Below are 16910 nucleotides of genomic sequence, written 5' to 3'. Positions count from 1 at the left end.
TGAGGGGCTGGGCTGGGCCCGGCAGCCTCCAAGCTCCTCCAGCTCGTTCACTGAGTTTGGGGAAGGGCTATCCTGCTCTCCGGGGCCGGAAGTCCCCTTTCTGCGGCGCGTCTTTGTCAGAGCCTTTCCTGACGGCCGTCTTGGTAGAGTTGTTCTAGTGGACGCTCCTTCTCCCACACAGGAGAGTGACAGTGCCCCCGCCTCGCCACGGGACACACAGGGCTGCTGCCCCTCCACCAGCGGGCTCCGGGTGCCACACCCATCGCTGGGCTCTGTGACATTGGCTCTGTTAGGGCTTTTCCCGCCTTCACTGCTGTCGGCTCCTGTACCTGTTTCTCCTGCCCTTCCTAACCTGCAGTTGCATCTCCGCCACGGCAGGAAACCAGAAATGCGCTCTGCCCGAAGCTCTGTGCAGACAGGCGCCTTCGAGCAGGAGCTGCAAGGCTCTCCCGGTGTGACATTGTTTGTTGTTTTCCACTTGCTTCCAGGCCCTGAGCTTGGGTGCTGGGCGACTGTGATTGGCGAGAGGCGTCACCAGTCAGGAGTTATGTTACCCAAACCCTCAGACTCCCAGGTTAGAGGAGGTAGCTGAACCTCTTTGCAAAACATGGGCTTATGGTCTGTCCATTCTCAACAAAAGGAAAGAAGAAAAATCTTGGAGCTGGGAGTGTATAGTCGTGTGATCTGTGGGTGCTGAAGAAACTCCTGTGAGATCCAGGCACCGAGTCCCCCACTGCTGGAAGGCCCTGGCGGCAGTGATGGGCTTCCAAGGAAAAGCCCGGTGGGTGGCCTTCACAAGGCCTCAAGTGGCTGCGTCCCAGGCTCTATTGTGTCGCAAGGCTGTGGTGAGCAGAGCTCCTGCAGCTTACAGGAGGAAGGGAGCCAGGCAGCCAGCCTCTGATGGGGCTGCGAGGGGGCAGAGGGTGCTGAGATGGAGAGCGCGGGCAGAGACTGCGTAAGCAAAGGGAGGCCCAGGAGGGAGCTGGCTCTTCAGGGGCTGAGGGTGAGGAGGTGTGTCAGTCCTGGGAGGGGCGGCAGGCTGAAGGGTGTGAGGAGGGGGAGGGGTGTCCACGAGGTGAGACTCCAGGCCGCACTGCAAACTGAGGCCAGGGCAAAGAGTGGGTTTAATTCCAGATGCCCTAGAAGCACTGGAAGGGCTTTAGGGAGGGAGCCTGACTTACATCTTAAACCCTGCCCCTTCCATAGAAAGGCCTGTTTTCAGGGCTGCCTTGACTCCTCCTGGGGGTGCCCTGAGCCCTTGGACGCTCCTGCAGAGGAGTGTCTTTGTATGCCCGAGGACTGGGCCCCTCTCTCTACTGACCTGGGGGCTGGAGTCTGAGCAGCTAAGTTCCTCAGATGGGCACTCCATGCCTACGTAGCTGACCCCCAATAAAACGCTGGGCCCTGAGGCCCGGGGGAGCCTCCTCAGCTGCAACACTTCGCACGTGTAGTCCCCCATCATGGCCGTCTCCATGTGACTCCACGGGAGAGACACCTGAAGCCTGTGACGGGTCTCTCCTGGACTCTGCCCCATGCGCCTTTTCCCTCTGCTGTCTTTAATCTGTGTCCTTTCCATAGACAAACGGTGACCGTGAGTATAACGGCTCTCCTGAGTCCTGTGTGTTCTGTGAATTGTTGAGCCTGAGGCTGGGCTCGGGGCCCTATGCAGACCTGCATGAGGGAGGAAGACATCCACAGCTTATTGTGGTCCTCAGCTCTGCGGGAGTAGACTTCCAGGGGGCATGCACGTATTCTGTACCGCTCAAGCACTCTAGTCCTTTCGTGAAGACCCATGTTACAGAGTGCTTCTAAAAATGTGCATCTGTCGCGCAGCCCGGCCTCTGGCAGTAGCCTAGGTCAGGCAGTCACTTCACATGCTGGCAGAACGCATCATTGGAATACCCACAGTTAGAGTGATTTTAACATCTACTTTAATATGCTTTTTGGGATGTCATCCTTAGGGCTTATCCTACATTCCTTTTGTATTGCTGGTCCTCAGTCATCCTGAACTGGCCTCAGCGTAACGTTTCTGTTGTGCTGTTGGCACTGTGGGCACAGAGTGGGTCTCCTGATGCTCCACGAGGCTCCGGAACCACCACAGCCTGTGCGGCTCCTCACCTAGTGTTTCCACCTGGGGACATTTCACTCTCAGTCGAGGGTGACCATCACGGATACAGATTTGCCACCTCCGCCACTTTCTCAACACCAGAGATGCCACATGGAGTTTTCTGCACCTCAAAAACTCTTCAACTACCATGTGAAATGACAGAGCTTTGATTCAGCGGAGCCCGCTGCTGCTGCAGCTGCCGCGTTCTCGGTGGGTAGAAGGGAAGCGCCCGCACACGCCGCGGCCTCCTTCCCAGACGCCGCTGAGAAGCCTCGGCAGACGGGAGGCTGTCTCCCCGCTGACGCTCCCGTCAGTGCAGGTTGGAAACTTCGAGTGAGGGAGGGTGGTCGTCCTTGGAGTGAACAGTTTTCATTTCCCACTTTGCTGGAGCATAACCTGGCGTCTCTTCCGCAGGTGTGCTGGGATTCAGGACGATGCTTCTCCCCGGGGACAGTGTGCAGGGAAGACAAAATTGCCACACTGAGGCAGCTCGAGCACGACGGGTCCAGGTGCAGTGATTAACGGTCGTTCCTGCGTGATCTCAAGCTATAAATTATTTCCCCTGGCTGCTATCAAGAGGCTTTTACAAGCAACATTTTCAAATTACTAAATATAGAGTAGTTCACTGATCAATAAATCACCAAATTATTCAGAGTAGGCAAAGGTCACAGCTGCTAATGGGAAAATGATCCCATCGGAAGCAAAGAACGCCGGCTGGGGAGAGTCTTTCTGGCAGGGCAGGTGGGGCCATCAGGGAGCTGAAACATCCCTTACAGGGCACTTCAACTGCATTTTGCCCCCAATTATCTCTTACGTAAAATACTTCTGTGTTTCACAGTTGAATGGGGTACATCTAGCTGCTGTTATAACTAAACCAGAAACATGTAAACAGTCAGACTCTGTTGCTCACTCAGGGAGATGCAACACGGTCCTGCTGCCTTGCAGGCAGCTTTCCTCCTTGTTTCGGGTCATCTGGGAACCTGGCTCCCACCTGGACCCTCTCACCTCCTGGATGCTCCTCCTCCTGCGCGCTCTCCAGTCCTAGGCCCGGTGTGGTCTCTGCACGCAGCTGGTGGCAGTCAGAGGCATGCAGAGCACACCTGTGCTGCTCTCCACAGTGCACAGGCGAGAATGCACCACAGGCGCTCCTGGAAGCAAGGGGGACTGGGCAGTGCAGTCTCTGGCGGGGCGCTGTGCCTGTGACCCTCCACAGCACGGAGGAGAGTGCGGCGCTCGCGCGACGGCTAGCCTCCCCACCCCACGGGGCGAAGAGTGTGCGGAACACCTCTGCTGTCTCAGAAATCCCAGACCTACACCAGAGGTCACATCCCTTCAAGGTCACAGCTCTGCTCTTAACTCTTGGGCCGCACGGGGCCTCCCCCCGCTGGTGTGCAGGCACATGGGCTGGCCCAGACATACAAGCAGACGGCACGACCGCACTTGTTCTCTCCCCTCGCTCTCCAACGTTTTCGAAAGGAATACAGCTTTGGGGACATAACTTCTTTAGAAATATTTTTAAAATATATTTTATTTCTTTCCCATATGTATTTTGCAAAATTTATAAGGTAAACATTAGCTTCATATACAGAAATAAAGAAGAGTTCTTTAAGAACTGGCATTAAATCAATCACAAGAATGATCAAATTTTGATAAAGGAAAATAAACTTGCATATTTTCAAAACTAAAGAGCTTAAGTGAAGAGTTTTCTTTACAAAGATCTCTCTCATTTAACCCCAAGCCCCCTCAGTGTACTCACCATCATCACATATGTACAGACATGAGAAAATAGCTCCGTGTGGAGACAGCAGCTTGACACCCACTCTCAAAGATCACTAGTTCACATGTGTCGCTCTCCCCAAAGGTATCCGGTGTTCCGCACTGCTGACTTTCATGAGTCAGTTTTGAAGTCTGATTCAGAATATGTTCTCTTGGAGATAAATTTTATACAAATCCCATAATCTGCTCAATTGTCAAACTGTTAACTATACTGAATATGCAAAGAAATCGTCGTGTATACTTTATTCTCTACATTTCCGCGTCGTCGTCGTCGTCGTCGTCGTCTTTGGCTCTGAAATGCATCTTCCTGAATTCTCGCCTGCTCATTGAGGGACACGAGGAAGACGCCGGTGGAAGGTCCTTGGGGGAAGGAAACATCCAGTGAGTCAGCCAGCTTCAGTCACCGTGACCCCGTGTTAGCGCCTGGGGGTGGTTCGGCCCTCTCCCAGGGCTGGGTCCTGCAGGATGGCCCTCCCCTGCAGACGGGGAAGTGACCGAGGCAGAGCACCTCTCTCCTGAGGACGGTTCATTCCCTATCAGGTCGACTGAGGGAAAGGCAGCGGGTTAAAGACAAAAGGAGCCCAGCAAGCGTGGGGTAGCTATTCACAAAACCATAGGCACGATTCACAACCCTGCACAGGGTCCAGGGACAGCCTGTCCACACCCACCCCCACCCGAGGGCTGTGGGCAGAGACAGGGCCTGCAGTAGCCGCTCACCATGGCAACGAGTCCCAGCTTGGGAGAGGGAAGGAGTGCCCGAAATGAGCAAATGTTTGGTTTTCTCCTTCGGAGTTAAAATTATGATTGTGCATTTGACTTGGTATTAAAGCAACACTGACATGCAGTAAGTGGGGAGCACATGACGTGGGTGGGGCAGCTGAGGAGCAGCCGCGGGTCTTACCTGCATGAGCTCCACGTTTCCGAAGAAGCGACTCACTGGCATCGGCTGATTGCTGTCGTCGTCGAGAAACACGCTGTTATCCATCTGCAGGGCGGGCGTCTGCGCTGGCTGGGGCTCCGGCGCCGACCCGTCCCGCGCGGCGGGGCTGCTGGCGGACTCCTCTCCTGAAGGGGCGCCGCGCTGCGGCAGGGCCAGCTCCGCAGTCTCTGGCGAGCAGGCGTCGCGCACGCCCCGGCAGCGCTGCGCAGCAACGGCCGCCTCCTCTGCAGACTGCGCGCCGTCCTCCGCAGCCCCCCGAGGCGCGGCTTCACAGGCGCTCGCGGGAGGGGCTCTGGCTTCAGCGGCGCTGGCGCTCTTAGGGGCCAGCTTCTGTAACTCTGATTTCACCAGATGACCTCTGTCATACTTGAACTTCTTGGAGGTTCGCCTGTCGGCGGCTTTGTGTGACAAGGAAGTCTGTCAAGAAGACAAAGATGAGGAGAAACCAGACACATCTCGGAGGACAAAGAGGACAGCACACAGAAAGTCTCAAGCCCAGAGGCTGGAGCGCCCGCTCACGTCTCAACAATGGAGACGCTGCAGCCAGCGCTCCTACCATAGTGCCATTTCACGGTCCCCCACAAAAGGGACAGGACCCACACGGCGGGTGGAGCTAGACACACCCCGCACGGCTCCCACACCTGCCGTTTCCCCAGGGGAGCTGTGTTTCCTGAGGCGAACTCAGAAGCATGTACGACAAGTGATAAAATTATGACAAAAGAAGGGGCTGGCCCCATGGCCGAGTGGTTAGGTTCCCGCGCTCCGCTGCAGGCGGCCCAGTGTTTCGTTGGTTCGAATCCTGGGTGCGGACATGGCACTGCTTATCAAACCACGCTGAGGCAGCGTCCCACATGCCACAACTAGAAGGACCCACAACGAAGAATATACAACTATGTACTGGCGGACTTTGGGGAGAAAAAGGAAAAAAAATAAAAAAATCTTAAAAAAAAAATTTTTAACAAAAGAATCCAGCTCCATTCCTTTCTGCTAGAATGTAAGCTGCGTGAAGGCAGGGATCTCTGCTTTATGGCATGGGGTAGGTGCTCAACAAGTATGTGGAAAACTGACTCCAACACAGTTTTAATGAGCTGCTGGGAGCCGTGGCTACATCATTTGATCGGCTGTTTGACAGGGTCCAGCCGATTAACGCTGAGGGGTGCAGGGTCGCCCCTTGGTGAAGAATAACTGGCCAGCCCCTCACATAGTTCTGAAACCTGTGCTGCTTCTAATTGCCCTTCATTCCTTTTCCTTTCTTAAGCTCCAGTTTTCACTCCTTTGGGTGGCTGCTTGGGAGGCACTACCTCCTGGGAAAATTAGATATAGTAAGAGAATGTGACCACCTGCAGGTAACTTTCAAGATATTTTTCAGTTAATTAATGGAGGAGCACACAGTCCCATTTGAGACAAGCAGAAAGGAATCCTGCCCAGATAAGATGTCGAATCAGGTTTATGGCCTCCGTCTGGTTAATGTTTCCTTCTCCCTCCAGTTCTTTGTCTAAATATACATATGCATCGTCCTTCTAAGTTTGTTGGTTAATTGGATGATCAAGAAGTATCTATATATTATTCTTGACCTTCTGCTTTCTGTTAAAATGTTATAGAGGTTTTCTCCTAAAAGCAATAAATAATAAATAATTGATGAGCAGAAGGGCCGAGGGGTGCAAGAATGCCCCTCGGTGAAGAACGGCCCTGATATTTTCTGAATTATATGCATGCTTCCTAGCAAGGTTATGTTTATACTTATTTCTGTTTTTTATTCCTGAAGATATATAGTTTCGCTTAGCTTTTCAGCCCTTTACTTTACTAACAAAATGATACTTTCTCCGGCAGTGTACTTAAGGGACTGTTAGCTCTACAATCTAAAAGACAAAGGAATGCTTCCACCCCCTAAAGGGCGCGAAAAAGTAAAGATGTTCAACTGCCCGGCTGAGAAGGCAGATAGCCCTGGGGATAAGACACCCTGGAGTCGCCTTTTGTTCCCATTAACCATCTACACTAATGGCGTAAATGATTGAGGGAGGCAGGGATGGCTCCACCAGGATGCAACCAGACGGACTGCTGTCCTGTCCGGAGGCCTGGACCTTCTCTCTTTGATTTAACTTTACCATGAATTACAACAGACGCCTAGGTACCTATCTCCTTTAGCTTAGAGACAACAAACACTAGTTAATTGCGGAGAAGACTACCATTAACCTTATGCTCTATAGAACAGAATGCTAATAAATATTCTTGTGCTCGTTTTTTACTTCCTTATCTCTCTGAGAATATTTGTAGAACTATTTCTGTACTAATCCTGAAAAATATATAAACGACACTTGTGCACAGTAAAGTCGGACTTGCTAACACCAACACAAGTCTCACGTCCCCTTTATTTTCCCCTCATTGCGCCGACGCCGTCTATCCCTCAGGAACCTGGACTCCGCCGGGGCGGGACCCCGGCAATGAGCAGTAGACTGTGAGCGAAACTCTGCTAGTTGATGGTGTAAAACCAAGTCCCAACCACACCCCTGGGCTGGGGCTCCAGGAAGCAAATGGACTTCACGAGCCAATTTGGGCGCTTGGCCTGCCCGGCCACCACAGCTGCACCATGCTGAACGGCAGCCAGGGCTCCTCTCCCAGCCCACTTTCCCTTCTCTGAAAGCCTTCAGGGGTGAAGAGCAGGGCACCGCCAGCATCACTCAGAAGACTGCACCGGAAGGAGAAGGCCGCAAGGTACACCTGGAGACCAGGTCCAAGACACACGCCCACCTGTGGGCCAACACACGGAAAGCAAAGCCCTGGACTGGAGAGCGCAGCTTTCTGAAAGCAGTTACAGCACTGCATGCGTGGACACACGTGCCTCTGGTACTTTAGCAACACTCAACGTTCTTCCAACACAACGCAGCTCGGAGTGAAAATCCTGTACAAAAACGCACAGGCCAATCAAGATTCACAAGGTCTTCGTGGTCACGAGGCTCACCTGACATACTGTCCCGGCAGACGTGGTGATGTCGACGTCCTGAGCAGAGGCCAACCTGGCTGAGCAACTCCGGGCTCTTAGGCGCGCTGAGGACCGCACTCCACCTGTGAGCTAGACCAGATCCAGAGGCCAGTTAGAAGGTGCTCTCGTGAAAGGAACATGGGCAGAGAGATGGAGATTTCCTAACTAAAGAAAAACGTGAAGAGGGTCCCTCCCCCTGCCATGGTTTTATCATCTTTATGGAAAGATACCTGTGGCCTAAATGTGCAAATTCAAACAAAATTCTGTTTGGGTTTAAGATGCAAGATCTACCCTCTCCACGATCTTGGAAGCTTGTGGCAATTTGTCCCCCTTATCCTATACATTTCTAGGAACCTCCATTTATGAGTTAATAGATAGTAGTCAACTTCAATCGCATTTAGAATAAGCAGCACGTATCTTTTCTCAGAAGTTCTTGAACTTTTCTATGGTGTCTAAGTTCTGGCAAAAGGTAACATGAAAAAACAAAAGCCAACTCTTGCGCTCCTAACTCCCTCCTTCAAATTATAGGCGGGAACAGTCCTACTTCTATCAGTTTAAAGCAGTTAACCTCCATGTGACTAATCCTAACATTTGCAAACTGGTCCCCCTCTAAATTTATTCTGAACGCAAAGGAAAGTCTTCTAATAACAAGAAAGGAATTAATAAAAAATAAGAAAACTTAAAATAATTTTACTTGCAATAATTTTAGGTTTTCAGAAATAGTACAGGGAGTTCCCGTGTATGCTTCCCTAATGTGAGACCACCACAGTACATCAGTCAAAACTGAGAAATTAGCATTGCTACAACACTGTTACCCAAACGACTGCTTGGATTTGAATTTCATCAGTTTTTCCACTAATTCCTTTTTCTGTTCCAGAATAGATACCACATACACTTGGAAAATAATAGATTTAAAGCTTAACTTAAAACTTGAAAATTAATGACAGTGAGTGATAAAGAGAGGGAGTAACGTAGGGCATTGCAAGTGAAAGGCTTGACAACAGCTGTCAGGACGGGCCCTGGAACTGGGCCCCAGAGTGGATGGATGAAGGGCACTGCACGCGACATAAGAGAAGAGAAATCAAAAAGGAAAGCAGCTAGTTTAGAAAGCTGGCAATGGCGTCTCATCCACCCCCACGGGCAGCCCACAGCCCGCGATGCCTTCAGAGGCCCCTGGAGGGGGGCAGCTCGTCAAGGTTGCAGGATACCATGCAGTTCCTGGAGAGCATTTAAAAGGGAGGGAAAGATGGGGCTGGCCCCATGGCATAGTGGTTAAGTCAGGTGAGCTCTGTTTCAGGGGACTGGGTTTGTGGGTTTGGATCTGGGGCGCAGACCTACACCACTTGTCAAGCCACACTGTGGCAGCATTCCACATAAAATAGATGAAGATTGGCACAGATGTTAGCTCAGGGCTAAGCTTCCTCACCAAAAAAAAGAGGATGACTGGCAACAGACGTTAGCTCAGAGGGAATCTTCCTCACCAAAAAAAAAAAAAAAAGGAGGGAAAGAAAATGTAGCAACCCGTGGAAGGAGCAGACCCCACCCAGCTGTATGCAGTACCAACAAGATGTGCCAGGCCAGGCAAAGGGCCTGCTGCCGTGGTGTGCCTGGGTCTGGGCTTGCATCATCTCACACCGAAGGATCTGAGCCTAGAGGTTCCTGAGCCTCTCTGGGAGGGACAGGACAATCCCACCCAGTGCCCCCCAACACCGTCCCTTCCATGGTGGGGAATGGACGTGCTTGTGCAGGCTGTGCTCAGCTCTCTTGGGAGGACTGGCATGACGACGGCTGCGCTACCACCGAGTGCTGATGGAGCAGGCACTGTGCTCGGCACCTGAACAGCGTGAAAAGGAGCAGCACCCCCACCTCGGGTGAAGACGGAGTGGTGGGGAACTGCGTGAGTTGACACAAGTGATGTCTGGCCTCAAAGTCCCTCTCTCCCTGCTTCGTCCCCCAAGGCTCTCCCCAGATATGAGCTCCCAGAGCCGGCCGCAGGAGTGCTGCACTGCTTGCAGAGGGACTGAACCCGGAGCCTGCCCTCCCAGCTCTGTGCTTCTAGCCTGGCCAGCTCCTTCTCTAGGGGCAGCGTGCTCCAGATGCTTCCCACCATAATCTCTGAAGTGTGGTTCTGAAGTCCCAGGGTGCAGGCCCCTCTGCAGAGGTAACTCGGTAGGCCTGGGCTGAGGCCTGGGAGCTGTGGTTGTCAAAGAAACCTGAGCAGGCCACCTGTCGTCCACTCTAGATTTGCAAGAGGCTAATCTGGTAGCATTTTGGCTTTAGTTTAATCATGGGTAAAACTATCTCAAGGTGCCAGCTCCAAAATGTCAAGAATCTAGTATATTTCTTCTAACTTGGAGAGTTGTCGCTCTTCACCTGGGCAACCTGGTTGCTTGCACGTAAACATCCCCAAATAAAAAACTTTCCATGATCAAGGTCTTCTTCCGTCCAAGAGACTGCTTAAAAACTCGGACGTCAAAGACAAAAATACGGATTCCCAAAAAGGGCAGGAAAAGAGCAAACTACAGCGTGAGGAGCTCTGCTGATCCCCTCCCAGGGACACTGGTAAAGTGCAGTTGTGGGGGACTGGAATTGGCCACCCACCCCAAAATATGTCTCTTTGGCATGAGGAATATTTTGGCCTGATTACTTTTAAAATCTGCAGACGGGAAAGAAACTGAAAAGTAGAATTTACTTACTCTTTGTTAAGAGACATTTACATTGTAAAGGAAATCTCCATCTGTAAAGGTGTCTCCTCCTCTGTACCAGGAAGAAGGGGGGATGACCTTATTTCTAGGAACTCTTAATCAATGTGGAAGGCAAGGACTTAAATCTGCAATAATAACCTTACTCTTGTTTATTGTGCTTGTCTGGTAACCTCCTGTAACTGACTCCCCCCACCCCCAACATCCTCCTTTGTCTTTAGCTGAAGATGATATTTAAGGTGGTGGCTTCAGCCATTTTGGTGAGTTGCTCCGGTTGCCTGAGCCTCTCCCATGTATGCATGTTATCAGGCTTTGTTTAATTTTCTCCTGTTGTTCTGTTTCATGTGAATTTAATTCATTCTCCGGCCAGAAGAACCCACAGCGGGTAGAGGAAATGTCTTCCTCCCCCCTACACAGTCAACACCACCACTGAAAGACTGGCAATGGTCCTACGGCAAATGAAGAAAGGGTTGCTCAAGAACACCTACACAAATTCAGAACAAAGGCGCGAGCTGTGGTATCTGAGCTCGGGAGGCCACAGACAGGAACACACGGCGCCTCCCCCCCCCCCGACTCTGGGAGGGCTTTCTGCCCCGGAGAGCAGGAGGACGGTGCTTCTCATTGTGCCCTCGTCCTGTCTGTAGTGAGGCAGTCCTGAGTGTGGTCGGGGGTGGCCCTTCTGCCCAGACCCCACGCGTGGAACAGGCTCTACTGGGGCCGTCACCCCGGCCCCTGCTTGTGAGGCGGTGGTTCGAGGCTAGGAGAGGCCAGCTGAACGGACCTCAGGCTGCTGCCCAGCGTCACCCTCCCCTGAGCACACAGCTCCTAGAGCAGGAGTGTCACACGGAAGTATGTCACTGTCCCCAGCTACAGAACTCTGGTTCAGAGATTTTGCCTGGGGGAGAGGCGGCATCAACACAGAGAGCTCTGAATCTCTTCCCAAGGAACTGACTCTATTTGCAGGGAGTGTGGAGAAGTTTGTGCCTGAGGGAGCTCTCAGGAACAGCAGAGGTTGTGGTCAAAGGCAGTGGGGAGGAAAATCAAGATAAACAGTAGGACAGCTAGTCTGCTGGAGAGTGCCAGGGACTAACACAGCGGAGAAGCCCTCCTGGGGTCAGAACACAGATCAAACACTGACCTTAGAAACCACTCCTTTAAAGAAGCCAGACCGTGATTGGATTCGTTTGTAGAGCAATTTATGCCCCAGGTCATTGTTGAAAACAACTGAGTAATCAGCTGGCAATAATGGAGCTTAACAGCTGGGTGCGGTCAGAGAAAGAGAGGAAGAGGGCCTTCCTAAAACCACTGTCCTCCCTGGGTGACTAAGGGCGCACCGAACGCTGCCCCAGGAGCACCATCAGAGCGGCACGCTGTGGGAGAGGAACAGACTGCACTAGAGTAATCCACCCAGTCGTGACACAATTAACCAAGCGTATTAACAACAACAACTGGGGGACGGACGGGACAGGACCCATACCCAGAGTTGCTACAATAGATCACTTAAAATGTCCCTCTTTAACAAAACTTACAAAGCATGCAAGGAAACAGGAAAGCAGACCCATACACCAGAATGAAAGCAGGTAAGAGAACTGCCTGTGAGAGGAACCAGATTTGGATTTACCAAAAAAAGACTTCAAAGAAGCCATTATAAACATGTTCAAGAGCTAAAAGAAACCACAATTAAAGAAGTAAAGATCAGGGGCCAGCCTGGTGGCGCAGCAGTTAAGTTGGCACCTTCTGCTTCGATGGCCCAGGGTTTGCCAGTTCGGGTCCCAGGTGTAGTCCTACATACCGCTTGGCACACCATGCTGTGGCAGGCGTCCCACATACAAAGTAGATGAAGATGGGCACGACGTTAGCTCAGGGCCACTCTTCGTGAGCAAAAAAAGAGAAGGATTGGCGGGGGATGTTATCTCAGGGCTAATCTTCCTCAAAAAAAACCCCAAAAATTAAAAAAAAAAAGTAAAGCTCTGATGACAATGTTGCATCAAATAAAGAATATCAATAAAAATACAGAAATTATTTAAAAAACAGCCAAATGGAGATCTGGAGTTGAAAAGTATAATAACTGAAACAAAACATTCACTGGGGGGCCCAACGGCAGACATGAACTGGCAGCAGAAAGATCAAGGAAACCTGAAGATAGACTGATAGGTTACACAAGCTGAAGAAGAGACAGAGAAGAAGGAAGAAAAATGACGAGTCTTAGAGAAATGTGGGTTACCATTAAGTGTACCAACATGCGTGTAATGGGAGTACCAGAGAGGAAAGCAGAGAAAAAACATGCAAAGAAATAATGGCTGAAAACTCCCCAAATTTACTGAAACACAACTACCTTCACATCCAGGAATCTCACAGAACTGGACTCCAACTACGATGAAGGTAAAGAAATCCACAAATGGACACCACTGTACAAATGCTGAGACGAGGGGAAAATCTTGAAAGCAAGAGGGAGATGACTCCCCGCTCACCAGGGGGCCCAACAGATAAACCAGTGACCTCACAGCAGAAGCGATGGAGGCCAGACCACAGTGGAGATGTTCACACATATTCAAAGTTCTCAAAGAATCAAACTGCCAACAAAGAATCCTATATTCAGCAAAGCTAGCCTTCAAAAATGAAGGCAAGATAGACACTTCCAGATAAACGAAAACAGATAATTTGTTGCCAGCAGACCCACCTTAAAAGGAAGTTCTTTAGGTTGAAAGCAAGTGACACCTGATGGTAATTCAAATCCACAGATAAAAAGAGAGCACGAGTAAAGGTAACCATGCCCTTACAGAAAACAGTTTCCCAAACGTTATCTCCTTCTGTGAACTGTATACAATGACATGGATAGAAGGTATCCACAATGTGCTCGATTTGCCAATAGCACCACAAAGCAGTCCAGCAGAGGGAGCAAAGCTGAACTGGTCTAAGGCAATGACTACACATGGTAAAGTGATCATGACAAGGAATTACTGGGTTTCTAACAATGATAAATGTAATATTTACAACACATCAAAAAGGTAGGTAAAGGGGCCGGCCTGGTGGTGCAGTGGTTAAGTGCGCACGTTCTGCTTTGGTGGCCCAGGGTTCGCCGGTTCGGATCCCAGGTGTGGACATGGCACCACTGGGCAAGCCGTGCTGTGGTAGGCGTCCCACATATAAAGGAGAGGAAGATGGGCACGGATGTGAGCTCAGGGCCAGTCTTCCTCAGCAAAAAGAGGAGGATTGGCAGATGTTAGCTCAGGGCTAACCTTCCTCAAAAAAAAAAAAAAGGTAAAGGGAATAGAGCTATATAGGAGTGACATTTCTGTATCTCTGGAATTAAGCTAGCACAAATCTGAAGCTGATTCCACTAAGTTCCGATGTATAGGTTAAACCTAGAGCAAACACTGGAAAAAACTCTTCTAAAAAAAATAGTGAAAAAAGTCATTAAATTAAAATGCTATACTAGAAAATATTCACTTGAATCCACTGAAACAAGGAACAGGAGAACAGAGACATATATAAAGAAAACGAAATATAAAACGGCATATGTGCATCCAACTATGTCAATAACACTGCATGTGAACAGGCTAAACAAGTCAGTCAAAAGGCAGAGATGTCAGGCTGGGGAAAAAACCCACGACCACCCCAGGGACACCCAAGCACCCGCCGTCCATGGGAGACACACAGCTTCAGAGCTGCAAAGAGTGCGAGCAGAGGAGCGGACATTCACTCCTTCTGAGCAAACCCCGAGAGCGCGGGTGCAGCTCCCATCTCCCCGGAGGCCATGAGCCTGGCCCACAGCCACAGCGACCCTCCCTGGGCAGGGGGTGCTGGTGTCCCAGTCCCCCCGCTGGTTCACACCCCTCGCCGGCTACCCAGGACCAGGAACGGGCGCCCCCCCTCGCTCCTCATCGCCTTCTGCGGGGACCCCCCCCTCATCCCCCCACCTAGCACGAGGGAACTGGCGCCAAGCTCAGGCGGCGTGCTGAGCGACCTCGGGCCTGGGTGGGGGCGGCGGAATGATACTAACGCCCGGCTTGGCAGCACTGGGAAGCCGGGAGTCCAGACCAGGTCTGGAAAGAGACCCCCAGCCCGGGACGTAACCTGGGGTCGGCCCCCCATCCCGGGGCGTAACCTGGGGGCGGCCCCAGCCCCGGACGTAACCTGGGAGCCCTCCAGTCCCGGAAGTAATGGGCCCCCCTTCCCAGGGGCGTGACCCGGGACCTCCTCCCCGGGGGCGTGGTCCAGGGGACCCCCCCCCCCAACCCCCAGCCAACACGGGGTGAGGCCCAGGCAGAGGCCGCCCCTCGGCCCGAGGAGTCCGTGGCTCCTCCTCAGCTCCCCAGAAAGCCGGCGCCCCTCTGGCGCACCTCCCCCCCGGCCTCGGCCCCTCACCTTCCGGCTCCTCATGAGTGTGAGCGGCGCGCTGCCGCCCCCCGCGCCGCCGCCGAGCCCCTGCACCCGGCCCAACACTTTCCAGCAGAGCTGCAACCGGCACTCCTCGGCCCACGCCGCGGCGTCTGACGTCCCCAGAGGGTTGGCCAATCACAGTCCGGCGTCGCCGGCACGTGACCCAACAAAGCGGGCGCTTTACGTAGAGGGCGGGACATACGGCCATGTTTGTGAGGGGCACTTCCCTCGCGGCCTCTGTGGCGGCCACGTTTAAGAGGGGCGGCGGCCATGTTTGTGAGGGGCACTTTCCTTGCGGTCCCAGGCCACGCGTCTGGAGGTGGGCGGGAAGGGACTGTCCGCGGTGGTCTCTTTCGCGCTTGCAGGAGAGGCTACTTCCCCAGGCCCAGCCTTCACTCTGCCAAAAGCAAAACCCCATGTGCAGTCTAATTGCAGGGCTCCACCAGATTACCCAGGGGTGCATTTCTAAAGAGAAGGCAGGGGCCGGCCCAGTGGAACTAAGTTCATGCGCTCTGCTTCGGCACCCCAGGGTTCGCTGGTTCGGAGCCTGGGCACGGACCAATGCAGTGCTCATTAAGCCATGCTGTGGCAGCGTTCCTCATACAAAATAGAGGAAGATTGGCAAGGATGTTAGCTCAGTGCCAATCTTCCTGAAGTTGGTTTCCGAGCACTGGGAGCTGGGCTGAAGCCCTCTGTTCTTGGAGATGGGGCCACGAGGCTTGGGGGCCCTCCGTGCCTGCTGCTGGGGACCTTTGCCCTCGTCACCCTCTGTAAGGGGCTGAGCTGCCCGCCCCTGCGGTGGTTCCATTGTACTCCCCATATGCAAGTGAGGGCTGGGCCTCCGGGCGGGGGGAGGGGGGAAGACGGGGCTGGGGTGGGGGGGGCAGGGGTCCATGAGCCCGGCCGGGGCGGCGTGTTGGGTGGGGCCTGGCTTAGGACTAGTTTGGCTGCACCATTGAACCCTAGCCCTTGACCCTGTCCCCCTTCTCCCTGCCTTGGGAAGCCCCCTTGCCCTCGGTAGGAATGGACAACAGCTGGCCACTCTTCCTTCTACTGGCAGCTCTCCCAGGAACAGCCACATTCTTCGTGGCATTTAGCCTCTCGACCCACATGCCTGTGTGCACCCCTCCTCTGCCGCAGTGAGGCCGGGCTACAGGGGAGCTGCCTGGTCCTCTTTCCAAAGCCCCTGGCAACGTCCTGGCCCTTGTCACCTAAGGGAGGTGTGTTAAAGCCACATGATCACTTAGTTTTTGAGAGTCTTAGAAATAAAGATGAAAATCCAGGGGCCGGCCCAGTGGCGCAGCGGTTCAGTTCGCACATTCTGCTTCTCAGTTGCCCGCGGTTTGCCGGTTCGGATCCCAGATGCAGACATGGCACCGCTTGGCATGCCATGCTGTGGTAGGCGTCCCACATATAAAGTAGAGGAAGATGGGCACAATGCTAGCTCAGGGCCAGGCTTCCTCAGCAAAAAAGAGGAGGACTGGCAGTAGTTAGCTCAGGGCTAATCTTCCTCAAAAAAAAAAAAAAAAAAGATGAAAATCCAGCCTTGCCCTTAAACACTGCAGGCCCCCAATTTTCTAGGCTCTAGGATGTGTGCCTCAGAAAAGGACATGGTGGGCTACAGAACCCTCCTGGTGCTGAGGGATGCCCAGCCCTCCCCTCTAGCCTCGGATGGCTGGCCGCCTCTCCTCTCCAGGAAGTGGCCTCCACACTGCACCATGCAGAGCCTTCTCATAAGCGCACACAGCAACCACACGTGGGCCTTGCAAAGAAATGAGAGTGGTGTTTCCTTTTTTTATTATTATTTTTCTTTTTATACATGAGAACGTTTAAATTAAGCAGTTTTGTCAGAAGCCAAACTGCAAAGGTTGAAAGTAAACTACGTTGTGCTGCGGCCTCACGTACTGCTTGAGGGCCCCTCCGTGCAGTGTTCCATAGCAGAGCGTGATTCACATTCTCTTCCAAAAGCATTAACATTCTCTGCTCTTGTGGAATGACTCCCTCAAAGCCTGGAAATACAGT

General features: G+C 52.4%; 1 protein-coding gene across 1 annotated transcript; it reads right to left on the bottom strand.

Annotated features, from left to right (window-relative positions):
• Window positions 1-3609: 3609 nt before the first annotated feature.
• On the bottom strand, window positions 3610-15019 carry C2H1orf174 (chromosome 2 C1orf174 homolog). The gene is made up of 4 exons (XM_008516680.2): window positions 14874-15019; window positions 7783-7893; window positions 4785-5240; window positions 3610-4243 (listed from the first exon to the last, which is right to left on the bottom strand). The coding sequence occupies exons 1-4, from the start codon at window positions 14886-14888 to the stop codon at window positions 4133-4135; spliced, it is 693 nt and encodes a 230-aa protein (XP_008514902.1). The 5' UTR covers window positions 14889-15019; the 3' UTR covers window positions 3610-4132.
• Window positions 15020-16910: the final 1891 nt, after the last annotated feature.

Source organism: Equus przewalskii, chromosome 2, assembly GCF_037783145.1.
Source record: "Equus przewalskii isolate Varuska chromosome 2, EquPr2, whole genome shotgun sequence".
NCBI classification, from domain to species: domain Eukaryota; kingdom Metazoa; phylum Chordata; class Mammalia; order Perissodactyla; family Equidae; genus Equus; species Equus przewalskii.
Note: the sequence above shows the minus strand (reverse complement) of the source record. Positions and strands in the feature narration are given on the sequence as shown.

Coding starts and splice junctions, on each gene's coding strand:
- C2H1orf174 (XM_008516680.2), bottom strand. Junction 5,241..7,782: donor CTGCCGGGACAGTATGTCAG/GTGAGCCTCGTG, acceptor TCTTCTTGACAG/ACTTCCTTGTCACACAAAGC. Junction 4,244..4,784: donor GAAACGTGGAGCTCATGCAG/GTAAGACCCGCG, acceptor CCTTCCCCCAAG/GACCTTCCACCGGCGTCTTC.